We start from the raw sequence: 27,945 nt of genomic DNA on the forward strand, positions 1-27,945 counted from the left end.
ATGGGCAACCAGGACGGCAAGTTAAAGAGAGGAGCCACCACAGGGGATGGAAATGACGGGACTGTGGACAATGGAGGCCTGTGTGATGCAGAGGGCAACACAAAGAAAGGATTTCATGGGAAGAAGCATCATGGTAAGCACAGCAAAGGAGGAGACACAGGCAAGAGGAAGGCCAAGTCAGAGTCAAAGTCGTCTGTGTTTTCAAACATACGCAAACGTAAGAACCTTAAAAAGGGCCTTTCTGCAAGCTCTAAAGAGGATATATTGGATTCCCAGGAGGAGTTGGATAGTGTTCAGTCACTGCGCAACAAAACCCCCAAGCTCAGCCTCTCGGGCGATGAGCTAGGACACTCGGATGCCGACGCTGAGCCACCCTGCCCGCCACTTAAAGAGATCCAGCCACCAGTCCCTCCTGAAAAGCAGGAACAACAAAGAGGCAGCTCAGGCTCTGATACGGACATCTACAGTTTTCACTCTGCGACTGAGCAGGATGATTTACTTGCAGATATCGAGCAGGCTATTAGGCTCCAGCAGGGGGTCATTATTCCCAGCGCTGAGAATATGCCGAGATGGACTAATGCTGCGGAGCTTAAAAAGACCACTGCCACCAAGACTGCTACAACCCCCACCTCTGAAACAGAGCCCCCCTCGTTAGTTCAGGCAGAAAATAGGCTCTTGGCTGATGTGGATTTGCCTTCCCTGGTCATAGCAGAGAAGCAGCAGAAGGAGGGGGAGAGGTGTGTATCCTCCACGGCTGCTGTGAATGGAGAACTAAGCAGTTCTAAGGCCTTTTGTGTTTTTCAGTCTGCACCGGTGGCAGCTGCTCTACTCCCTCAAGGGACAAAAGAGGGAGAGGGCATGTGTAGTGAGGATGTAGCCGCTTCGCTACCACCCCCCACCACAACAAGCGACGTACAGGGGGGAGATGACAGCATGGTTGCTACGACAACCAGCATTAACAGCTTTCCTGACCTCACTGCCTCATTTGAGAGTGCAGTCGAGGCTGTTGAGGAAGTTGAGGAGGAAAAGGAGCTTGATAACAGCCCAACCCTTACACCTCAACACTCTGAAGAGAACTCTGTCTGCACAATAAGTAGTCAGAGTCACAAGGACACCATCTTGGATGTGGAAAATATTTATGTAAGAAGTAGCGTGGCTATCTCTGATCCAGAGGAACATGATGCAAATATTTTGGATACAGACTCTACTACTTTGGAGGAGAGACCAAGATTTCCATCCCCAGCATTCAAGAGACGTAAAAGTGTTGTTTCAGATTCCCTGTGGTCGCAGGAGAGTCTTCTGGCTACTCCCAAGTCCATACAGACAACACCTGTCTCCAGCCCACAGGTGAAACCTTATCCTCCTGTCCATTCATACTACATTAAGACAACCACACGCCAGCTCAGTGGTTCCACCAGCGGTTCTCCTGCTCCTTCACCAGTACACAGTCCCTTATTTTCTAGGCGTCACCAAGAGGACCGGCCAGGAGAGAAGTGGCAACGGAAACGTAAAAGATCTTACAGTATAACTGGACCTATTAGCCGCTCTGCGGACTGGACTGAAGAGCTTCAAAACCGTCCGTTGGCTCCAAAGGCTGGGTCTGCTGACTATTTGGAATATAGGGGTTTGGACGAACGTTTGCAAGGTGGCAGCCAGCCTTTGTGTGCAGCCCGCCGATCCTCATGTGGTCAGACTTGCACTTTTCAAGATGTCTTCACAGGTGAGCATAGGTCATTATATCAGCTTGAATTGTAGGTATGAAAAGGAAATGTCACTCTGGATTGGTTTAAAAGATATTTGTCTTTGTGTAGATTACATTCATACACAGGATTAGGTGTTAAAATCCCTTGTGCCAAAATGGTAAAAACACATTAAGAAGCCCCTGTCCAAAATTAACTTAAAGAAGCAAGCTAACCACCAATCTGTCAACCAATGGTCACAAACACAGGACAAATTGCCAATCTAATAGCAGTATAAAGTATATTAGCAAGGACATGTGGGGCTTTGAGAGTGGATATAAAGCATTGGGTAGAACATAAAAATGAAAAAAGAGCATAAAACCAAATGTTAAACCAACTGGCACTATAGGCCCTTTTCCACCGAAACGAACCTGGTGTTGAACTGGTGCCGTTCCAAATTCTTTGAACCGTGGTGCTATCTGGTAAACCAGCCGGCAGAAACTAGCTGTTTAAAATGCTAGTCAAGTCTGCAGTGTAATGCTAGTTGAATCGTTTTGTTTACTACAACAGTTGATATGGACGGAAAACTCGTGCTTTTAGCCTTTTCCCCACTGAATGGCACATGACACGCCCACTCTGGTTCACAAGAAAAAACAAGTATTTTTTGGTTCGACTTCCGAACCAAGGTGCCAGGTTCCGAACCGGCTTTTGTTTGGTGGAAGCTTCCAAAGAGACAGGTGGCCCAACTGATTAATCCTTTTCCATTTTAATTCTGTGATTGTTTTGTAATTTTATTCATATCTGTAATCAGTGTCATTATTGGAATTTTCCAGGTCGTACTTTGTTGGAAAGGTTTTTCCAACAGCAGAAGGATGCTCAGCCAGAGGAAGCAGAAAAGTTGTGCTCCCGTATCCTTGCCATGGGCCTTCTCTTACCCTTTGGCGATTGTTTCCGTGAACAGTATAGCAGCAGCACTTCTCAGATTACTCCAGAGTTCAATGTGAGTCCTCCTTGTTGTCATCTTTTTAGGTTTACAGGTCCTACTTATATTATGTACAAAGTCATGCAGGCATTTAGTATTCACCTTGAGCAACGAATGTACTGTATGTGAGAATAATTTAATGAAAATATATCAAGTACAGTTTTAGTGCAGTTTGTTGATATTTGAGTTCAACAGCTAATTAAAACCTCCCCTCTGAGAATCTGAAATAACATTTTGATTAGATATGATTGGATAAAGCTCGATCTGGGCTTTGGATGCACCGGTGGTATATGATATTGATCTGATGGTGACACTTATAACTGGATCAGGCATTGTTGACAGTGGGGCCAATTTATTCAACTCAATTTTATGTTATATACAGTCATGGCTGAAATTGTTGGCACTCATGCTAAACTTGACTAAAAACAGGAATATAAAATCATCTTTTGGAAAATTGATTTTAGTGGCTTAAGTAATAAAATGAGGAAAAATCCAACCTTTAAAGCAACACTAAAGAGCTTTTCGTACCTTGAATTAATGTTTCCAAAATCATTTCAGCGGTTCATCAACTCGTAACAGGGTGAACGGCACTTCTGCTTTCACTTCGCGGCTCTCTATCAGCTATAACCACACTATGTAACTTTAAGAGGTGGGGTAGTGTATCTGTAGTTCGATGAAATGAGACGTCAGAAACTACAATTTGACAAAAGATGATTTTATATTCCTCTTTTTAGTCAACTTTAGCACGGGTGCCAACAATTTCAGCCATGACTGTATTTTGCATACAGTACGTGCTTGTACTACAGTATGTCATGTAACATTAGTGTGCCGGTAGAGCAGTTTATTTTGCTAGAAGGAGATCTATAATGGCATACAGAGCTCAAAACATTTTATGCTTTCTACACCAAGATGTCTGGCAACTTGGTGTTAAACATTATGTATTAGATTAGTATCACAGGTTACCACAAGGTACCTTTATTAAACAAAGAAAGTTTGCTTTTGTCCTAAACAACACCTTATATTTTAACCAAAGAGCAAATGAATCTCACCAGCAAGGTAACACACCCCTCCCTTCAGTATTCCCAGACAAACTTCACGCATGGTTTTGTTTTTGTTTAGGGGACACACTGCCCCCACCTTCTTAGCTTTGCTTTCAGACATAGGTGTAAGCCCACATGTTCTGCAGATATCATGCAATTGGATCTTAAATCTGAACAACATAACCGGACATTTGGAATTCCGAATTTATCCGGCTCTTACACTACTCCCTAGTATTTGGATGAACATTTTGAGCTCATGTATGAACAAAGTGAAGAACGGAGATTCTGTTCATCTGCGTTTTCAACCACGTTCAACCTGTTCATCCATGCAAAGATTCTGTTCATGTCTGTTGTTATCGTTTACAATAACGTCCACATGTAAGCATCATATCTGAATCACCCGAAGGGTTAAACATTTGTTTGACAAAGATCCCCAGTTTTCAGAGCCTGGGCTGCCTAGACGTGTGTGTGGTTTTTTTTACAGTGTACTCACATGGGCAGCACTTGAAATTGCGTGCAATCGCTGAATCAACTGGAACTGTTGAAACCAATTCCTTTGTTTTTAGCATATTTGGCACATTTAAATGTTTCAGATCATCCAACCAATTATAGAAAGAAAGAAGAGATAAAAAGACAGACAAAGTAAACAAAAATGCTGCTTTTATAATAATTTCATTAATTGAAGGTGAAGAATTATTCAAAGCCTATATCACCCATGTGAAACCTAATAACTAGTTGTGCCAAACGTTTGCGTTGGTCTTTTATACCACTGCAGATAAAGTGTCACACTCTTCTTTACAGAATTGTTTTAATTCTGCAACATTAGAGGGTTTCTGAGCATGAATGAACTGCCCGTTTAAGGTCATGCCACATCATCTCAATTGGACTCAAATCAGGACTTTGACTAGGCCACACCACAACCTTATTTTTTTTTCTTTTGAGCCGTTCAGAGGTGGACTTGCTTGTGTGCTTTGGATCGTTTTCCTGCTGCGTAACCCAACTGCGCTTAAGTTTAAAGTCACAAACTGATGGCCAGACATTTTCCTTCAGGATTTTCTGGTAGAGAGCAGAATTCACGGTTCCATCAACTATGGCAAGTCGCCCAGGTCCTGAAGCAGCAAAGCAGCCCCAGACCATCACACTACCACCACTGTTTTTGACTGTTGTATGATGTTTTTATTGTGGAATGCTGTGCTAAATTTGCGCCAGATGTAACGAGACCCAGATCTTCCAAAAAGTTCCACTTTCAACTTATCAGTCGAGGTGCTTTTTTGTAAATGTGAGACAAGGCTTTCTTTTCTTGTTCTTTTTGGTCAGCCGTGGTTTTCGCAACTCTCCCATGGATGCTATTTTTGCCTGCTCTCTTTCTTATTGTGGCCGGTCACTCCTGGAAAGGTTCATGACTGTTCCAAGCTTTCTTTATTTGTAGATAATGACTCATCATAGTTTGCTGGAGTCGCAATGCCTTAGAAATGGCTTTGTAACCCTTTCCAGCACGGGGGATTCTACATGTAGGATCAGACCTTTATGTGCTCAGCCCAGAATTTTAATTTATGATGATACTGCAATACGTTTACAACCACAAAACATGTTGCTCAATTTCACAGTTCAGAATTTCATAGTTCATGTCAAATAGTGTACATTTCAGCACTCCATGAAATGATGCAGTAGTGGTCACCTGTGTTGTTCAGCTAGTTCAGGGGTCTGCATTATTATCAAAAGAGCCATTTTGCCCCGTCTGTTGCCAAAAGAAGTAGTCAATATTGCATAGTATATTAGCTTTGCTCAAGGATGTGGGCATGGGAGAGCAGTGCACAACAACTTCCCCCACCCATGTTTTTCCTATTGGTCAGGGATTGACCTGGCAAACCTTCAGTTAAAAGCCTGAAGCCCTTACCAGTAGGCCACAGCTGCCCCTCAACTGTAGTCAACTTCAACATTTTAGATCCAACTCTTTTCTCTTGCCATCCCCTCAGGACATGTCTGAAGCTGGAAATAAAAGAAAATTAAACTGAGGGGAACAAAATGGTACTTTTGGTTTCACTTTGTACGACCCTTATGGAAGGACAAAATGGAGTACAAAAAACACAAATGCACTTGTTTTTTTCTATATCAATTTTCAAAACCAAAATGAAAAACACAGCCAACGAAAGTCTTTTTTTTCTCATTTTACAATTTGTACTCAAAACGAAAATGGACAGATCAGAAAAATGTACAAGACAAGCTCTCACATTCCCTCATTCATTTTGTTTATTTTCCAGGCCACAATTGGCTTGACCCAGAAGTCACACTTAAGGAAGAACGTGAGAGCAACACTGCATCTCTGTTGGCGTACCTCCATAAGTACACTTTCGTGAAGTATAGTGTATAAGTATAAGTATATCTCCGTTTTTGATCCCATGAGGGAAATTCGCCCGTCCCCGCCCCCTCTACAACGCCAATTGCGTGTGCAGAGCTGAACCACAAGCGCAGTTGAATATTGCAACATTAAAAAGAATCAAAGTTTAGCGATCTTACATGATACAAAGATGTCAACGAGCAGCGACAGATGGAGATTAGTTCTACTAATCCACTTTAAAAAAAATACTTGAACTATTTACTGCACATAGACTAGGGCTATGACTTAATATTTAGTCTAACAGATTGAGAAGTGTGGGCTATGTCGTGAAAGAGACAATACGATATTAGAGAGGCAAACGAAAGTTAAGGTAGCTTTTGACATGGTACAATGAATAAAACTGATGCTCTGAATACTGATTCAGCTGTCTCTAAAAGTTTTTCTAAGAGAAGCAGTCAACCGCAAATTGGATTACACCTGCTTTTAGGAGGCGGAAGTTTTTCAACGCAAAATAGACGTGCGCTGTTTTCATACATATGGCGGTATACTTAATCAATTGCTATTAGCACCTCTCCTCCCCTGTATTTGCGCGTCACACCCATTTTCAGCTGATCCGCCCAGGAATTAATATGCATGACACGGAAAAGCGCAAATAGCCATTCTTAGCTCCCATGGCAGGCAGTCTGCGCGTTTCTCTCATTGCGGCCTGTTTGTACATATCCTCCCCATGTTTATACGCACACGTTACGCCTGAAATGGGCGCAAAACGTTAGTACATCTGGCCCACAGTGAGGTGAATCACACACTAACCCAGAGCAGTGAGCTGCTTGCCCAACCAGCGGTGCCCGGGGAGCAGTGAGGGATTAGGTGCCTTGCTCAAGGGCACTCCAACCGTGGACTGGTCGGGGATCGAACGGGCAACCCTCCGGTTAATAGCCTGAAACCCTAACCAGTAGGCCATGGCTGCCCCCAAATGTGCACTATGTGCTTACTGGCGGAGTAGGTACATTAACAAAATAGTGTTGTCTCAAATGAAACACTAATGACGATCACAACATTTAGATATAACTTTATTGGTGTCCTCTATTCAATAGTAACATGGTCATACTGTGTAAAAACATGAACAGTTTATGTTATAACTTCCTTGTATATTATGTACCTCTAAAGTGTGTTTTCCACTGCTGCTGCTTCAGCTTTCTCTACTGCGGAGTATGAAAACGCTCCCTCCCCTTCAGCTACAGTATATGTAAGGGATAACGGCCGACGAGGTGACCGGTTCGATGGAAATAATGGCTAGGTGGAGGTCTAGAACTCCGGCGACGTGCGAAGCACGGAGACGGAGTTACCTCCGCCGTGCCATTATTTCCATCGAACCGGTCGACCTCGAAGGCCGTTATCCCGCTTATCTCCCGTTTGTATTCATAACCTGTATATTTAGAACATATTTTTATTCCACCGTTGCGTCCGTTAACATCGCTAAAACTGTCTTGACTGTGGGACTACTTTCCGCCACATATCAACTTTCTACTTGCAGGACAAAACTGCCGTTACTAGTTCTAAATGGATGGTTGCTATGGCCAAAGGCCAGTCGTTAGTTCTAAATGGCTGGTTGCTACGGCCAAAAGCCAGTCGTTAGTTCTATCTCTCCTGTTGTCAAGCGGCCATATCCCAGGATTCTGATTAACTTTAACTTTGAAAGATCGCTACTTTTATAGCCTACATGGCATCCAACTAGCTACAATCCACCTCCGTCATATGCTACAATGTTACTATGGTTCAGCACGTCTGTATTTCAGCTTGGATGCAACGTGACCGTTCATTTAAACTTCGCAATGAGTTTGGCGAATTAATATTCAAGTGTGTTACGGGAACTACTTCAAAGGTAGCAGGTTATACGAAGTTAATGGCCACCCCATCAGCCAATCAGAGAAGAGAATTCCATTGTTGAGGGAGATAAAGCCAGGTAGGCATCCGTAGAGGGCGGAAAGTGTCCAGTGTTCCACGCTCACCATTATGAGTGCACCATCTGGAGACTTGCAGTGCGTGGTGTTGGAATTTTCAAATGAGAGCGCCCTCATGCACTCAAATTAGGTGTTGTAAGTGCAAAAGTATGCGGTTTGAGACACAGTGCAAGTCTTGTTATCTGATTTGTCCATTTTCTTTTTGAGAACAAAATAGAAAAATGAAAATGACTCATTATCAGTGTTTTTCATTTTGGTTTTAAAAACAAGTGCATTTTTTTAAATTATTATTATTGTTGGTTTCAAATGGAAAAACAAACGAACAAATCATACACAGAACCCTCACAACCCCTTACATTCCTTCATTCGTTTTCTTTATTTGCCAGAACACAGTTTGCGTGACCCGGAAGTCACTGTTGTCCTCAAATAGAAAGCATAGCCTATGTTCATTTACCCAATTGTCTTTATTTTTTTATTTTTTATTTTTGTACATAATACAATTTTGGAAACAGAAAAAAAAACTACTCGTTATCTGTGTTATTTATTTATTTATTTATTTATTTATTTATTGGCTTTAGAAATGGATAGAGAAAAAACAAGTGCTTTTTTGTTTTGATTGTTCTAAATGGTAAAAACAAATGAACAAATCATACACGGACCCAAACCCAATTTTTAAGATTATGGCAAAAGCATTAGATCTATCTTTTATGTTTATGCAACAACCAGTCATTTCCTTACAGTTATTGCATAATGCATTTAAACATCACTGCTTTTCATATTTCCCTTTTCCCCTAGCAAGACCAGTTGTATACCTGGGCTGCCATTAGCCAGCCGCCCCACTCTTTGGAGGGTCTCGAGGGCCGTCTTCCTGGACACCTAAAAACCCTTTGGCCTCCAGGCCGAATGGAAGCAGAGAAGCCAGGACTGAAGTACACAGAGGCAGGTGTGACAAAAAACCTTGAGCGTACAGATGTTGTGGGATTGTACTTCTTGCCCTCACTCATTTCACTCTAATTTAATGCTTTACAAACTACCCTCTTAAAGTACCTGACTATTATGTTTATAAACTGGATATTTCTCCTTTAATTCATGCCCCTATTCTTGTAGAAGACAGTGAGGGTGAGTATTCTTAGTTGTTTTATACTTTTTTGTATGACCTATTGTGATCTGTTTTATTTTTGCGTACAGACATAATGTTGCTTAGCAACTTGTACTACTAATGATGAGGAAATACGCTTACACCTATACTACTAATAATGAAGAAATCTCTTTCTTACATTTCTATATGATGACACAATTTCTGACATTTCTAATACTTGCATGTTGAGAGATTTCCGGGAGTGTTGGTGCCTGATATCTCAGACATCCCAATATGAATTTCACATTATGTGTAGTGTACATATTTTCACTGCGCCAGGGAGTCTTGTAAGAGATTTTGTCATTTCATGTCCCTCCCCATGACTCCTTACTCTCTATTGGTTTGTTATCAGTGCAACTCAACAGAATTCCCAAACATTTAATCCCTCGCTGCAATATCCTTCATCACTTGTTGTATGATGTTGTATTCCGAGGATTTGTCATCGTCATTAAACCTGGTGGTGAAACTCCATTGCTGTATTCACTTCTCTACACTATTGTAAGGGAAAGCTATATGATAGAAATGCTGTACATAATGGCCTTTGATGTGGAAGTGTGGATTTTGTGTGCCACAGAACACCAGGGGGAGCATCTTGTTCTGCAACAGCAGGAGCAGCAGCAGGAGCAGCAGCAGGAGCAGCAGGAGCAGCAGGAGCAGCAGGATATAGAGGACCTGCAGGTACTGCACATTCCACATACTCACAGAAAAGCAATATTAAAGAAGTCAACAAACAGAAAAAGGCAAATCATGAATTAAAATGTTCAATTTGTATCAACTATATTTTGATGACTTGAGAGAACTCATATCTAGCCATAAAGCATATTGTGTATCACCTGTAGAGGGCAGCATATTATTGTATTTGACATACCAGTTTATGCCGGTTATATTGCAGCAGTATGTAGAATTATTGGATAATAAATGTATAATTTGAAGATAATAGTTAATCATATGATTATTTAGAACAAAGAACATAATGATCACATGTTCACACATAGATACCACAGATTCCATACATAATGGATACCAATTGATGCAATTAATTATTAATAATTTAATTAATTATTTTTTAATTAAATTATATGAATGATTCATTGTTCTCATCGGAGTGATATCCGCTCATATCCAGCATTTTTCCTGAATGTATTCAATGTTTATAGACCAGCCGAGTGGTGACATTTAATTTCTATAGTCTCTCATACCCAACTTCTTCTAGCACCCATGCATGTTCCCAAACAGTTTAAGGAGATGGTTCTCTGTGAGTGCTGGAGGCAAACAGAAAGCTAGATGTACATGAATGTTAACCTATGTTTACAGATCTGAATACAGCTCCGGTCTAGTCATGTACAGTATCACACTGCAGGGGAACTTGCTACTGCATTATACTAGGGAGAAAGGAGCTGAGCGTTTGATTTGGTGATATGGTCCTATGATGTATAAAACGGTAAAATACTTTGCAGGGCTGGGGCATTTCTCTCTGTTGTTCAGAAATGAGCTCTTAACATCACAAAGCAACAATATAGAACATTGTTTCCCTTGTAATGTATAATGTATCATGTATGAATCAATCTTGGCCCGTATTCACAAAGATTTTTATCTTAGCACTAAGAGTACTCCTAAACTCCTAAAGAGTACTACTAAATCATAAAATATTTTAGCTAGGAGTTTTCTCTTAAAAGTTATTCAAAAAGCCTCTCAGACCTACTTTTAGTAAGGAGAAACGACAACTCCTAAACTAAAAGTGAGTCTTCCTTGCTATGGTTGACGTCATTACTCATGCACGAGCTTGATGAAAGTGACCACCTTGATTGGCTGATGATTATAACGCGGGAATGATGGCAAAAACCTCCCCTGCAATGACGAGTTGAGTGACAGGTGTCAGGTCTTAGCTGGTGAGAATGCATGCACTATGTCGGACTGTGAATGATGGAAGATGAATAATAAATGGGCATAGCCTAAATTAATAAAGAGTAAAGCAAATAGCTAGGAGCATAGGCCCAATGAAACACGGACTGGAGCAGTAGCTTATCGTTGCAACATGTTTAAATGAATCTGTATGAAAGCACGTATACATTCGCAAAGAGGAGAAACAATTTAATTTAATTAAGGCCTACAATGAGACGTTACGTTTAGTGCAGTGGTAGTTTTGATTGTCGGTGGTGTTATTGCATCCCTTATATTAGTTGCAATGCACAATTATTCCCTCGCATGACAGCTCCTGTAACCACACGTTCATTTCACTACATTGCGACGTGGATTGCTTAAGGAGCTACTTTTAGGCTTAAAATGCTTTGTGAATTACTTTTAGTGAGAACATTTAGGAGTCCTGAAGTTAGGAGTGACACGCCCATTCATTTTAGGAGTTTCTCCTAAATTCGCCAGTTAAGAGCTACTTTTAGCCTTAAAATTCTTTGTGAATACGCGCCCTGGTGCACATTGAAAAGAAATTCAGAGGTTGGACTTTTTTTTTTATCTATGGATGAAAATATTTGTTGCTGTGTAGCCTAAACTATTTTATACTTCAGAATTTAACTATACACACAGATGGAATAGTTTTGATGATACTGCAATAAATAGCCTGTTGACTATTTCTGAACTATCTTCCTATTTCAGGACAGTCTGGGCTACTCTTATCTGGGAAATTCTTATGTGATTATATTTGCATAATGTCTCATGTCAGACTTTATATCAAGAAGTAACAGTTCTCTAAGTTTTAAAATTAATTATGGTGCAGCCTCTGAAAGTGAATTATTCGAGTAAAATCTGAGAGCACTGATAGGCTATACAGTATAGTGTTTACAGGTCATTCATATCTCTGCACCCTCATTTTTACTGGGTTGATGCCACCTAAAATCTCACAGGCACACCTTAATGATCATTTTTGGCTACACCCCTGCTCCAACCTGAAGTGTCTTAGAGGTCTCCTAAGATTTTTTTTTTTAGATTCGCCTCGGGGTAGTCGCCTGCTGTAGTTTTACTGGTCACCTTGCTATTTTATAACTGGTAGCTTAGTTGACTTTACATTCTCCTACAGTATACAGTATGGGCCTAACAGATTAAGCCATTTGGAATAGAAGAACACAGCAGAATAGGCCTGTTTAGTAAGCAGAAGTAATCCAAGTATTCAGAATATGTTACTCAGATTGAGTAATGTAACAGAATATGTTACAAATGACATTTTTGGGCATGTGTTCTGTATTTTGTAATGGAATACGTTTTGAATGTATCCTTCCCAACACTGCAAGTAGGCTAGCCTGGCTATTATCAGACCAACCTCAATCTTTTTAGATTGAACATTAGTCTGGGGAGTCTGTGCTGTATTTCTTCTGCACAAGAGGCATGATCAATGGCTATAGTTCAAATGACACTGAACTCTTTGATAGTGCTTCAACCAATTAGATCAATGATCAGAGTGTGTCAAGTGGATAAGCCACTTTGTGATTGGTCCCTGCAAGGGCTGTTCGATTTTGCCCAAAAATAAATTCCCGATTTTCTCTCAAAATCCGATTTTCAATTATGATTACGATTATTTTATGTAATGACAAAAGGCAAAGAAATTATTTCAGATATGCTATTTTTTATTGAACATTTTGCAAATAATTTCTCCATCAGGATTTATTTGCAAACCAAAACAAATCCCTCAAGGGATTAATATTAAGAAAAATGATTGAACTTTCATCTGGCTTTTCTTGTAGACCTATTTTCTTCCCCCAGGATCGGTTAAACAAGCAGGCCTAGTCCCTGCAACTTTGGAACGGAAGCAGGAGAGATAAATGTGCAAGTGTCCTGTCTGAGCCGGAGGGCGAAAGTCAATCGCAGTCAGATCGGGCTGGGATTTTGCAGTGGCGCTGAAAACCCAGCGATGACGTTGCTGATTACATTGTAGGGGAAACCCGTAGAACTTATTAACTCATTGAAATTATTATGGCCTAAGCACTGTGTTACGCTTTACCACGGCCAATTCTGTATTGAGACTGATGATGGACAGCAAGAAGATGAAGGGATGTCCTCTCTTAACTATACTCTGCGCTGTGTTTAGTTTTTAAAATGAGAAATGACATGACGTGTCAACTGACATGGGTTTCACTAAATCGATGCATTGCTTGCTCAAGCACAGCCTGCTCCTCTATTGCACAGTAGAGAGGGGGATGGGGTGGCACCCCAAGTTAAAGTTCACCTCCATACTTTCATTTACTTCCATTATCTCTCTGTTCAGGAGGAATCGGTGTTAAAAACTGTTCGGCTGAAGAAGGAACATGTGAATGTGATTCAGCAGCTTGAACAGACGATTGAAGACCTTCGTACCAAAATTGCAGAGCTAGAGAAACAGTATCCTCTGCTGGAAAAGGACATCAGCACGAAGGACCAAGAGTGTGGTGGGGAAGAGGGACTTTTGAAGGACACGTGTGATGTGGACCTGCAAACTGAAGAAGGGTTAAGTCAACAACTCACAAGTAGTTTAGAAGCCAAGTCAGTACAAACATCACCATTGGAGGAGGGCTTAAAGTTTACAGTGCCTTCAAACTCCACTCTGCTCCACATGATAGGGCCTCCCTCAGGGTTGCCGTCTGACCATACCGACATCCCTAATCTGCCAGTGCCACAGTTACCCACATCTGCAACAGGCATCTTGTGCCAATGCCAGCAGAAGCAGCAACAGAATGATCTGCAGCCATCTTTTGAAGCACCTCCCTTGCCTGCCCTCTCAGACTCCTCATGCCCTCTGTCTAATGCAGCATTACCACCACCTCCTCCATCGTTACCTTCTCAGCCAGAATGTGTAGCAACTCCTCCTCTTCCAATGATTGGACTCCATTTGCCTCCACCACCTCCACCCTTACCAGGGGAGGGATACGCTGTACCACCACCCCCACCCCCTCCACCACCCCCACCCTTACCAGGGATGGGACACGTTCCACCTCCACCACCCCCACTGGGAATCGGACACCCACCCCCTCCACCACCCCCACCCTTACCGGGGATGGAACACCCACCCCCTCCACCACCCCCACCCTTACCAGGAATGGGACACCCACCCCCTCCACCACCCCCACCCTTACCAGGGATGGGACACCCACCACCTCCACCTTTACCAGGGGTTGGACCTCCACCACCCCCACCCTTACCAGGGGTTGGTCCTCCACCTCCCCCAGCTTTAATGGGGATGGGACCCCCACCACCACCACCTCCACCACCCCCAGGCATAGGTCAGCCACCACCCTTGCCGCTGCCCCCAGGGGCTTTCAACCTAACTCCATCCTTTGGTTTGGGATCTCTACCCCCACCTTTACCCCCAGGAATGTATGCATTGGCCATGCAGCAGGAGAAGGCACCTCGCAAGGGACTAGTGGAACCTCCGAGACCCATGAAGCCTCTGTACTGGACAAGAATACAGCTTCAAGAGAAAAAGTAATCTATTTTTTAAAATAATTCTTTCCTACCTTTTTAGTTACTTCTCTGTTGAACTGGAAATAACTCAACAGATTAAGTATAAGCTCATATATGTATATGGTATATGTATGCAAAATATTGACCTCATATAGCATGAACACATCATGGTGGACATGCAGCAGGTAATGAAATGTATACAATGTATTCAAGAACCTGATGAAAGTCTATAGCATCTACATCTTTTAGTGAAGCACACAAACCCTAACCTAGTGTTAAATGGCAAAATAGAAGTGTTCATGGATAGGTATCCTGCTTTTCTTCTTTCAATCCCTTCATTTATTTAGCCATATACAAAGATATGATATGATAGAACTTCAAACTTTCATTTGTAGAAGTGATTCACCAATGTGATTGTGATGTCCATTTTCCACCTGCCTACTCTCAGGGAATCAAGTCCTCTGGTGTGGGACATGATTGAGGAACCCAAAGTAGACTTTGACGAATTTGTGGAAATGTTCTCAAAGCGTGCTGTAAAGGAGAAGAAGAAGCCTCTCTCTGACACCATTACTAAATCCAAAACCAAACAGGTGAGTCCACTCTGACTACTTTCTTGATTGATTTTACACTGTTTGTTGCTTTTGATAACCATAGTGTTTTATGTAGTCTAAATTATAAATGAAATTATAAAAAGATAGTACTACATAAAAAAGATACACATATTTTCCTAATCAGTATTTTTTGAATATCTATGCACTACAGTTCCAAAAGTCAAAATAACTTATGTGTTTAACATAAATTGCATTATAAAACGGAAATATTCAACTTGCATATGTATTCAACTCTCCTGTCCAATTCTGTTTGAGATTTTGGACAGTGGGCAAATTATTCACAAATAATACAGATGTGCTACTTATTTTATTATTATTTTTTTACCATAACTGCTCATAATTAGGTTCTGGGAGTTATTTACTTGCTCCCTCATTACATGCAAAATGTTTTCTCACAATCTCACAATTGTAATTGACATTGCTGATTTTAAATAGGCACAGGAAAAGAGACATGGTCTATTTTAAAGGCAGAATAAAGTTGTTCAATTTAGTTGAGCATAGCACATCGATAGTCTGACATTATAATTGATTTGCCTCAGGTGTAATGTGGAGTGGGTAAGACTGTTTTTAGTGGCAGGATAGCATATGCCGTGGACTTGGCTAGCAACTAGAAGGACTGGATGAAATGTGCCTCCACTGTTGAATATCACACTGGCTAACCTGGAAATTAAGTCCTATGTCCAAAATTCCGAACGACCCCTGTAATATATGGAAATAATGATCTTGGCAGATGATTCTTTGCCTCCATCGCATGCATTTTTCTGTATCTTGGGATACCTAACCGACCATTATCCCTTACTTAACATTTGGAGTTTTCTTTTCCTCAAGAGCTTTCTTTTCCTTTTCCACAAAGCACAGGTGGCAATGTAATACAGGTGGTAAACAGATGGCGTAACCATTAGCATGTTGGCCAATCAATATCCTGAAAAAGCTTTGATATATAGATAATACAAGCCACATTTTAGTAGTAGCCTACTAAAATGCAGTTTGTGTGTAAAGAAAGAAGCAGTGCCTCTGTAGATGTGGACCAGCTCAAGTTGTTTTGAATTCCATTCAGTATGAAGGCCACATTCTAGCACTTATATGTCTTATGTACAGTATGTACTTCATATTATATTAGTAATATTATACATAACATAAGATGTGATACATTACATACTCACAATACATATTTGTTGAACTTGTTGATATTATGCATGTAATAATGGGTAGTTGTGCAGACATATTATATGACCAGGAGAAGAAATCCTTAGTGGGAGCATTCTTTAATTGCAGAGCCATTTATCAGCAGTTTTTTCTGCCCTGTCTGGTGTTCATAGGTGATGAAACTATTGAACAACAAGCGTTCTCAGGCAGTGGGCATCTTGATGTCTAGCCTCCACCTAGACATGAAGGACATTCAACACGGTGGGTAGGCCAAAACAGAAACTGCAGAAAGTTGAAATCTAAGGCTGCAGCAGTGTTTTAGCAATGCCTAAGTTCACTTACTGTACCAAGAACTCAGTTGTCAATGCTTCCAAAGTTAGCATCCAAAACTGTCTCACCCATTATCTCAGTTTTGTCAACTATATGCTGTGGCATTGGTTTTTACAAACTAGGGCCCCCCCGAAAGGAGGGTAGGCGGACACAGTTTTCTGTGAATATCCTGAGAACCGTAGGGTTCTACGGGCCAAAGTCTCTCTTGAGCATTGGAAATTGGCAGTCTACTTGCCATCAGTATACTGATTTTTCCCCCTCTGTCAGATCACTAAGCAATATTGCTCTCTCTGTCTTTCCTGTCTAACAGCAATATTGAACCTAGACAACACTGTGGTTGATACGGAAACCTTGCAAGCTCTCTTTGAAAATGTAAGGAGAAAGTAACACACACACACACACACACACACACACACACACACACACACACACACACACACACATACTTTCTTTGGTTGCACCAACCTATTTTTTTTTAGTATTTTTTTAAACTTTTTTACTATCTATTGAATAATGTAATTTGAGTTCACCTGCATATATCTTGCTGTAATTCCATGTTGTCATTTTCACTCAGAGAGCCCAACAAGATGAGATGGATAAAATTGAAAAGCACATCAAGTCAACAAAGGGAAAAGAAAGTGCAAAACCTTTGGACAAACCAGAACAGTAAGAAAGAGTTTAAGTTTAAGTAGACTTTTTATATATACATACTGTATATAAATGTCTATTGTTTTTTAAATGCAGCTAATTCACGTTTGATGGGCTCTTGTGCTAAAGCAACATTGGTAGCGCATTTAAGTGAAATGGATGACTGTATTTTTATTACTAAATACCCTCAAAATGGCAGCTTATATTGCTGTTTTATTAGTTTCCATTTTAATGAACTGCTGTTAGATTTTGATTTTGCTGTTGCTGTATATGTAGGTAACTGTTTCATATCCTTCTTTTAGGTTCCTCTATCAGTTGTCCCAAATCCCCAGTTTCTCAGGAAGGGTATTTTGTATCCTCTTTCAGTCAACTTTTACTGAAAGTATAAGTTCAATTCATCGCAAGCTGGAGGTTTTGCAGAGAGTCTGCTCAGTAAGTTGTTCTTTTCTGTCTACAAAGTATAATTTAAGTGCATCTTCTCTTTTAATTGCATCTATATAATTTCTTCCTTTACCCCTCTACCCCTCTTTGTATTGTTTTTTTTTTTATGTAGGCTCTACAAAAAGGTCCGGCTGTGATGAAGATTTTGGGTCTTGTGTTAGTCTTTGGTAACTACATGAATGGAGGAAATAGGACTCGAGGCCAAGCTGATGGTTTTACCCTGGACATCCTCCCAAAACTGAAGGATGTGAAGACCAATGTGAGTGGACAGACAGATCATGCTGCATAGAAAAATATATATTTATATATTTTTATATTTATTTAAACAATATTGAATCATCACATATTATTGTATTATAGCTTCCATGTAATAATGGGAAGACCTGTAATATTGACCATGTTAGTTGATAGTATGTAAATGTTTTTGAATTTAGTTTTTAAAAAGTTTGTTTTAGAAAGTTTTTCAAATTAATTTAAATTTGAGAGGGCATGTGAACAATATATATATGTATATATATATATATATATATTTTTTGAGAACTTATGAAATAGTCAAAATAGTAGTGTGGATTTTGGTCACAAGTTAATACAGTGTTTCCCTCCTATTTAGGACAATAAAGGAAGTCTTATATCTTACATTGCGGCCTACTACGTCAGGAACCTTGAGGTATGCTACTCGTTTCTACTTGTGGTCAGATATCCTATAAATAGGATGGCTTAACAGGTGGATGCCGCTGAATATATTGCTACAATAAATCAGTTACTCAGCCAAGCTTTAATCAGTGCCAACTGTATGACTGTACAGTATCAGGTGACTGTGTTAAATGTGCTGGATCTAATATCAAATGCATGGAATGTCAGATCAGAAGAGTTTGTGCAGATATTGGCTAATTTGTGATAATGTCTTTGACAAACATATTGTTGTAGCCAGATATACTCTACTTGATCTATTTGTCAATAAAATTGTAAAAGTTTTGATAAAGTGTAGTTCTCAGCGTAGTTCTCACTTCAAGTGCTACTTGATCCAACATCAGATGGATGGATAGGAAATAATCCATCTACCCAAATCTTTCAAAGCATTATTTTGATGTTCCCTTATGTCTTGGTACTCTAATGATTGCATGTGTGTTTTGGGTTTCAGGATGCCAAGGACCCACGCACATGTCCTATTCCCGAGCCTCAGGATCTTTTTCAGGCCTCCCAGATGAAATTTGAAGACTTTCAAAGGGATCTCTCAAAGTTAAGAAGAGACTTAGTTGGTAATGACAAAATAAATCATTAATTTACTTATTTGACTGATTTTTGCAGTAGCACATTTTTTTTTAAACAACAGAACTGTACCAGGTTCTGGTCTGGGTAATTTCCCGATCCCATCCTATCTGTCTCTCCCACTTGCTTCTGGTCACTCTCCACTATCCTGTCAGATTAAAGGCATAAAAGCCCCCAATTAAAGTATATCCTTGTTCTTTTGCTATTAATAGGCCTAAATCTTTCACATGATGAAGAGTATTCAATTCTAACCCTGTTCTATGTGTTTTTAGCATGTACAACACAGATGGAATCAGTGTGCAAAGTATCTTCAGAAGAACACCTACAACCCTTCAAAAACGAAATGGAGGACTTCCTACTCAAAGGTGAGTTAGTGTCTAAACATCTGCCAATGCCCACTTCACTCTCCCAGCATATCATTAAAATATGGTGTAGCCTATTTTATTGTTGAGGGCTTTTGATATCGGGGGTTATAATTTACCTTACAGTAAAATTAATTATTAGCGTATTACACGTCTCGTCTATTTCATATCAAGAGGGACTCCATAAAGTTTTCCTTTTTCATATGCTGCTACACGCTCCTGCTGATGAAAGAAGTATAGGGTGTGTGCACGCACTCATAAAATAGCCTTTCAGCTATGCGCAAATTATTCCCGACTAGGTTTTTCCTGGTCAGTGGCGCACTTACTTTCTGCATCCATATATTAGCGACTGGCGAGCTTTGCGCCGGACCACACCTCTTCTCTTCACTGACAGACCCGTTAGGGCGCAATATCAGCTCCTATCTAGAGAACGTACATTTGCGCAGGAAAAATGAAGGATGCGCTCGCAGAGAATAGTAATGATAGGTTGTGCAAGTTGCGAAAGCTCACTGCGCGGTCTGCATAATTGGCTCAAAGGGTAAGGACATAGGGAGACTGACACCGTCGGGCAACGTTTAAATGATAATCTTAAAGGTTGGGTATGGAATTCGCAAAACGGCCGGCAGATTTTGAAAATGCTCAGCTCAACAGTCCCACCCTCCATTTGAAGAACATTCTGCATCATGCACGAGCAAGAATTCAGATGTGCAAGAGCGAGCCAGGCAAGGCACTCTTGAGCTGTATAAAATGAAATGCCAGCCTGGTGTCTGTACAGCACTATATGAGCTCTAGTGTCTATACAATCACCCACATCAACTTCCCCAAGCAGGTTACTTAGCTAGCTAGTTTTACATTCTTTATTCACCTCCAAAGGGTTGTAGGTAATAGTTCCACAAATCCCCAAAGGCAGATGATTTTATACATTATTGTTAAAGCACCAATTAGGCCCCTTTCGTTCGTAAAATTCTAAAACAACAGCGCTTTTTATATCACCAAAATGACATTTGATAAATGAACCTTACATTTTTCAGTAGCCCTAGGTATGTATATTTGAACAGAATCTGGTTTGGTTTTCGGAAGTTAAAGTTTCGGAACACTCTTCCAGTCACAGTAAAATGTCATTTTTGGTACATGGTTTATCTATTGCGTGGGTGCTTGAGTTTCTGTAGGAATCCGCTGTCTTAGTTTGTATAGACATTAAGTGACACATACAACAACGGCGGACATAGGGGACGTGCAGTAGGCCTAGTTGGTTTTGTTTTAGCACTTGCTCTGCTCAACAGGTTTGAGTATGTGCACGAAAGGGTCACGCACGCAGGGGGTAGGGGGAGGAAGAGGAGGAAGATCCGTTAGATTTATGAACGAGCTGTGAAATGATGCTAGCGGGTCAAGAATATAATTGGCTGGAGTTTTTCGAGCCCTGCCCGTTCCACAGATGATTGACGTGTTTAATTTCCATTTCAGTGCTTCCAACTCAATGGCTGTAAGTAGGTTAGGAATAGGATTTCTAGTGATTTTGCAAAAATGGCCAAAAAAGCGAATTCCATACCCTACCTTCAATTTATTTACAAATATTACACAAGTCAGTAAGTGAGAAGCGAGAAAAGGTAAAATATAATGTCATGCACATCAGTAATGTGTAAACTGCGTCAGGCCAGAGCAGGACAGAGAGCCCCGAGGAGTCCACAGCACACAGTCTTTATCCTGACAGCCATTCACACAGAGCCACGCCCCCTCATTAGCCACCAGAACTCTGCAGCTCCTCCTGCAGGTCGAAATGCAAGACAAGATAGCAACAATATGCCTAGTACCTACGAGCACCATACAGACAGAGGGAGGACAAGGCGTAACACTGCACGGCACGGTAAAGCCGGGGCGTCACATCATGAAAATGAAACTTGATGTAAACTCGCTGACCACTAACAATCATTGTTTTTCTTTTCAGCAAAAACTGACTTGGAGGCTCAAGAGACACAGCTGGCAGAAACTCATAGGATGTAAGAAATGTTATCAAGAATGTTGAAATGTATACAGAACACAAGGAGTGTGTGTGTGTGCGTGTGTCAAGTCGTGTGTAGAGCTAGCAAGGACAGTCATTTTCACAAATGTATGGTTTGGTAAAGTGATTTTGTGTCACTGGGCCTCATGCTGGAAGCAACATACAAATATTTTATTCTTAATAAATGCGTTGATGGTTGAGAACACTCTTATCAATATAAGAAAAACATAATTTTTACAGTCTACAAATTGCTTGTCCACCTAAAGGAGATTTCACCAACAAATAAATATAGGTCATGAATAACAGGAATTGATAGTGGCAATACTCCACCAAAGTGCTCATTTCTTCAGGACAATGAGAGGGGGAAAGGGGAAAAGAAAGTTTTCGACTAAAGCAACTACATTTGTATAATAGCTGTATGGGTCATTCTGTGTCAAATCAGATTAGGTTGTTGCTGCACCATCTCAGATTTTGATCAAACCTTGTCTTTATCAAGAATGGGTTCCAAAACCAAGGCCTGTAAAATATTTCTGTTCAAATCTTCATAATAGGTCTTCATATTATTTTCAGCCCCTGATATTGCTTCAGTTTTACAGCCTGAAAATCACATTGTCTGGTAAGCCATGTTTGGGCATTAATATAATGAAGTGTTATTCATAAGTAGCCCAAACTTTGGGTAGCAGACAAACAATTAAAAATGTGTATGGCATTCTCTTTGACTTTCTACAAGGCCCTAGATTTGGAAAAAAGGGTAGCGTACGATTTGTTTTTGTATGCAATTAGTATTAATCCTTATTTTCCTCTATATGCTGCTAGGCTATATTTCATTAACATTGTACCAATATTTGAGCTTTGGGCTTGACGATTTTAAAGGAACATGACAACATTTTGGGAAATTAGCTTATTCACCATCTCCCCAAACTGAGATGATGGATACCCTTCTTCAATTTAAATGTTCAATTTAATTTCACTTATAGAGCGCCAAAACATTACACATGTCTCATGGCGCTTTACAGAGTGTTAAACATTGAAGAGAGCCCATGAGTAACAGGGGTAAGGAAAAACTCCCTATAATTGGAGATACATATACAATTGGAAGAAACCTCGGACAGATCCACGACTCAAGGGCCCAACCCATCTGCCTAGGGTCAGTTACAGTACAGTAGGTCATAGTATCAGAAAGTTCAAATAGTCCAGTGCAGGGAATAAATTGTCATAGGGATTAGTAATTTTCGGAAAGTAATGGGTCGCTAGAATGCGTGGGCCAGGGATCCTGGCAGGGGGACCACATCAGGCGATTCTTGTCTCTGTGCGTGCACTAACTCAGTCTGAAGCACCCGCCCGTTACCATAGCTTAGCATAGCTCATTAAGGTGGGCAGTATGGTATGGTAGGCATGTTGGCGTATTCCTTTATGGATTGGGGAGGTTGTGTTTTTTGTTGTCATTTTCATAGGATTAAAATGATTATAATTAATAATTAATAATTGATAAATAATTATAATAATCAATGTTGTGAAAAACACATTTTCTTTTTCAGATTCTTAGATTTAACTGTTTACTTTTTGGTGAAGCCTAAATCTGGGGAAAAGGAGGTATCACCTAATACCTTCTTCTCAATTTGGCATGAGTTTTCGACTGACTTCAAGAGTCACTGGAAGAGGGAGACCACATTAATGCTGCAGGAAAGGCAAGTTTTTCATCATTTTTATGGGTTGGGTTTCATTTCCTATCAATTGATTAAAGGTACCATCAGAGATTCTGGATGGTGGCACATCCACTGATGTTTAAGCCAAACAAAACAGTTTTGTTTTGTTATGTTTGGAGAACAGAACAGTTTTGTTATGTTTGGAGAACAGGCTTCATAGCAGCTAATAATATGATACCAGTCAATAGCGTCATAATAATGAACCAATAGGGTAACAAATAACCATATAATAATGTGATAACTGATGACATTGGCAAAAGATAATTTACATTATGGCTGGGCAAAGTTACCATATGGTTCCTTTAATATATATAAATAAAAGCTTATACTAAATTGTGCATACAATCAAATAAAATATTGTGTGTTCCTTTTACTACATAGTGTGCTAGTTTTACTACATTGTGGTCTCATTTGATTAGATTGTGCACTCAATTTAGTAAAACAATTTAGTTTTAATGAGGGTAAAAACTATCCAGGGTTCCATACATATAGACTTAATATAGAAAAAAACTAGGGCTGTTGATCACGATTAAGGACCGAGCCTAATGCATAATTGTTTTTTATAATCACATTAATTGCGTGCCGCCAAATATTCTACACATCCCCGGATGTGTAGAATATGAATCTGAATATTAACATTGAAAACATAACCCTATCCCTGATTTAGCCCTGTGAATAAGGAAACCCTACAAAACCATTTAAGCACATTTTAACACATCAAGATGGTCACCTAAACACTGTTCTGATTGATCCTCAAAAATACCTAGAAAGGTTGTTGGTCTGAAGTTCTGATTGACTAGGACCTATTAGACACTCAAACACAGCATATGATGACTTGTAGAAGGTCACATACTGTAGGGCACGGTAGTCCTACTGTATGTAGCCCGCTGCCTAATGTTAATGGATACTGTAGCAAAATTGGATATTATGGATACTACCATTCAAAATTGGTTGTACCATGAAGGAGGTCTCTGTTATGGCTGCCACCAGCCAGTTGTTTATGGTTGTATCCTGTATGATGTTAGAGGTAGCTCACCCATACTTCCAGTACTCCCAGTGAAATCCCATGCAGGGTTTCGTTTTTGTTCGGGGGCAGATTGGCTCCACTTTGTAGGTAGCCCAGGTTGTGAAAGCTGAAAACAAATGTAGACAGGCTTTTTTCTACCGTGCAATTGTGGAATTGGCTAGCGGTCGTTAGGAGATGAATGTGACAAAAAAAATGGGCTTGAAATGGTGTTAAATCCCAGACTGCGCCTTTTAATTAGGCTTGGTTGTAGATTGAACAGCTCCTAAATAAAAAATATTTAGAGTTTAGCATCTTTTCCTGTGCCTTACTGAAATTAAACTCCTGGTTTAATAGCATGTACATGTTCATACTTTTCAACATTGCTTTTGCCCCCAAACTATCTCTAATATTCTCAATTTGTACTTTGTTTGTGTGGGTACATTGAGCATATAAGTGTAGCTTAGGTATCAAAAGTATTTATCTGAACATTCTGAAACATTTCGGGTAAGAAAGCTTGCCCTGAGTCCTGCACATTGCCTGCTGTGCGCTGCTTCTGCCAGACTTCTTTTTTCTCTCTCTCTGAACATGCACCATATGTTTAATATTTAGATTATATCTGTGAATTTGGAAGTCATTTAATGTGGAGATGACTGGTGAAATGACCTAAACCTTTTTATAACCTTGGTAATAAAATGAATACTTAATTGGTACCTTTAGCTTCCAGTGGTTCGATGTGGTCTTCTGATAAGACTGAGTCAAGAAATATATTATGTGTTCTTCTAAAACAAGATAAAATTCTCCTTTTCTACTAATTTGCCATCTTCATTGGACCAGAGCTATCTTTTGTAGATCTGTCTCAAGATGTACCGCTCCATATCATGTTTCTCATACATTGTGCATGGTAACCTACCCCAGTGACTGCCTCAGCTGAGCCAGACATTTTACATAAACAGTACTTTAGAACGTCAAGTGCAGGGTGAAGTGATTGCAGCAAGAATCCATTTTTCTCTTAATTTTAAACATTTGTGAAGCTGTTTGTCTTGACCATTATGGGGCAATTTTCTTTTGCTTTCGGCAAGTCGAGTAAAGCATGTTCGTTGGATTGGGGCAATGTTTACGTATTCGTAGCAGTATACCAGTTCTACTATTCAGATGCTATTTTGTGTCTTTACAATCATCCATTCCTGTAACTATGACAAAAAGGTGAATTCCTATAATGTGGTTCTTTAAGTCAATCGTCATAACAAGCATTCTGCGGACACCGAATAGTATTGATAGAGACAGTTATACCATTTACAAGTCATCATATCATTCGAATATTTTTGAAGCCTTTATTTTAAGGTACAAGATCTACATTGTGTTGCTATAAATATGTAATATGTTTTTATGTTGTCAAAAAATTAAGATGCCTTTAGCTTTGCACTGCTGATATGATATAAAAAGTTGCCTGTAAAATGTACAGTACAGGCCTTAGAGAAATGAATGTCTAACTTACTGAGGATCTGAGGAGATCAACAAGTTGTGTCAACCTTTTCTCTCTGCTTTCTACTCTTATGTTTTACTGCGATGAATAAGCATGTGAACGTGTAAGTGTTTGTGTGTACAGTATGCGAGTATTGTAATAAGATCATGATTGTTTTAAAAATGTTAAAAGTAAAAATGAAAACTTGTTTTATAGCCCGAGTTGCTACAGCCCGCACCTAACACAGCCAGGCAGCTGCAGCATTACACTCTGGGGCATGAGTTCACGGACTCCAGTCATATAAAGCATATTTATTCTATTCATAGTGCTCATCTTTATTTCTATGGTTGCTTATGCTAATATTTTTTAATAACTGGAGGCCTCCTTAGTCATTGTCTGAAGTTGGACGTTTTAGAACAATCCAAGAGGGTGTGCAGAATAAGGTCATGTTTGGACCACCACATTCTTGAGAAGTGAACTTGCAGTACCTCGGATTGGGAGGCGGGCCGGGCATGCTGGCAAGGAGGCTAAAAGCCCATGGGTGCTAGCGCCTGTCACTCGCATGTCCATTAAGGTGTCAAGAAGAAGGTTTATTCACTGCAGGGTTCAATGTGCGATGTCCAGTTACCATCCAATTTGTGTCTGGGGTACATCACATCTTTTATAGTTGGGATCCCTCTTTTTCATATACTTCTGTTCACAGAATTAAAGCAAGAAAAAAATCATTGTTACCTTAGGTTGTTTGGTCTCATGGGGCCTTTGATAGATGCATTAATTAGGCTAATTAATTAATAAGTTGACCTTTTTATCTTAAAAAATTGTGGTATAAATAATTTTCATGTTCATTGTTGATGATTAAGCATACCCTACATTCCTTCTGTCACTGAGTTTTTCTTGGTTTTCCTTTAGAGTAAAAACTGCAGAGGAACACTTCAAGCAAGTGAAGGAGAAGGCCAATTATAGTGTCAAACCCAGAGAAGCTTCTGGAATTGTGAGTCTTTTTCTCATAGCAGTTTTGAGATTACCATTAAAAAAATATGCTAATGCAAATGAAATACTAGTTTATTCTGAGACATTGTATTCTTTATGTTTTACTCTGCAGAAAGCCAAACTGGGAATTGGGAAGACTTAATGATGTAAAAAAAATAGTGAATGTGGGCAATGAAGCCTCTCCTGTTCTACTGGTCATCAGAGGAATGTCATGTACTTTGGTATATCAAGGCTCTTTGTGTGGAATGTAACAGCAGCACCATTTCAAACTCACGAAAGTACAATTACAACAACAAAAACATTCGTCCTGAAATCCAGCATGATGACACTATATATCCCGGAATCTTAGTTCAGTATAGTTTGCAATCATTGTTAAAGCAATATTATTATCTTTGTGTGTGTGTGTGTGTGTGTGTGTGTGTGTGTGTGTGTGTGTGTGTGTGTATGTGTGTGTGTGTGTGTGGCAAACGTGAGAGTAGGGAGAGACTACTGAGGAGAGAGTTACATGTCTGTTTTACTGACATATGTAGAATATGATTTTACCGTGCCCAGTGGTGCATTGTGTCAATCCCTAAGGTTTTAATGGGTTTTAAAGTTAATGATTAACCTATGTCCAATTAAAAGAATGCACAACATCTACTAGACACCATATAAATCATTATAACTCTCATGCATATGAGTTGGTAGATGGAGATAAAGCACAGAAAGGTCATTGTTATCTCCACTCTTTCAAAAAACATTCTTTTCTGTCTGGTTATGTGGTCCTCCGCTGACAGATGCTTGTAATGATGAGGGATATATTCAGAACAAAAGCTTCATGTTATGGAAATATGGAATGCTCATCATCACCAGTTTCAAAAATATGAAAAAGTGTGTTAAATAATCTGAGCACTCTTAAATAATCCTACTACTTCAAAGTGTGAATAGTGTTTGTTTGAGCAAGTGTGAGGCATTACCTTTGTGTAAATTAATTTTACAAAATAGATTTTCATTGACCATGCCTGACTTTTGTTTCTCCTGAATTGTATGTAAAAAAGGTATAATGATCCAATGTAAAGAGAACTTCATTCTTCCAGCATGTGAGTTTTGCGTTCAAAGTGTTACTCATTGAATAATTCAAAAGTTCAGAGTTTATTTCATGTGCAATAAATGTGTATTTTTGTTTTAAGAACAATATAATATGTAAAATAAAAGGACGAATAAAGTCCATGTTTAATTCTGACACCTTTGATTGTATCTCACTTAGTCACAATAATGATCACAGTTTATGAATATTTAATGTTTTACATAAAACACAGGCCTATTAATAAATGCATTGTAATGTCCTCTGGAAAGGTGTTCACGTGGGCACCAGGTGAGGAGTACTGATCCATAGAATACTAGTGCTATTTCTTGTCTGTGTTTGTAGTATCACCTCAGTCCAGCCTCATATATGGACCTGCACCACTTGAT

The 27,945-nt window shown here is 39.8% G+C and overlaps 1 protein-coding gene across 1 annotated transcript; it reads left to right on the forward strand.

Annotated features, from left to right (window-relative positions):
• fmn2b (formin 2b) lies at positions 1–27,715 on the forward strand. The gene is made up of 19 exons (XM_062525758.1): positions 1–1,720; positions 2,513–2,679; positions 8,796–8,943; positions 9,108–9,119; positions 9,713–9,816; positions 13,352–14,544; positions 14,972–15,113; positions 16,454–16,541; positions 16,921–16,982; positions 17,185–17,276; positions 17,561–17,690; positions 17,812–17,958; positions 18,310–18,366; positions 18,841–18,958; positions 19,241–19,333; positions 21,276–21,327; positions 22,868–23,017; positions 26,413–26,494; positions 26,606–27,715. The coding sequence occupies exons 1-19, from the start codon at positions 1–3 to the stop codon at positions 26,633–26,635; spliced, it is 4,587 nt and encodes a 1,528-aa protein (XP_062381742.1). The 3' UTR covers positions 26,636–27,715.
• The last annotated feature ends 230 nt before the right edge of the window (positions 27,716–27,945 follow it).

The sequence above is a fragment of the Sardina pilchardus genome, chromosome 22, assembly GCF_963854185.1.
Source record: "Sardina pilchardus chromosome 22, fSarPil1.1, whole genome shotgun sequence".
NCBI lineage: Eukaryota > Metazoa > Chordata > Actinopteri > Clupeiformes > Clupeidae > Sardina > Sardina pilchardus.

Bases quoted from the DNA above. Each gene is read 5' to 3' on its own strand.
- fmn2b (XM_062525758.1), top strand. From the start codon at position 1: ATGGGCAACCAGGACGGCAAGTTAAAGAGAGGAGCCACCACAGGGGAT. The intron at 9,817-13,351 runs GTACTGCACATT...CTCTCTGTTCAG, and splicing joins AGGATATAGAGGACCTGCAG to GAGGAATCGGTGTTAAAAAC. The intron at 14,545-14,971 runs GTAATCTATTTT...GCCTACTCTCAG, and splicing joins ATACAGCTTCAAGAGAAAAA to GGAATCAAGTCCTCTGGTGT.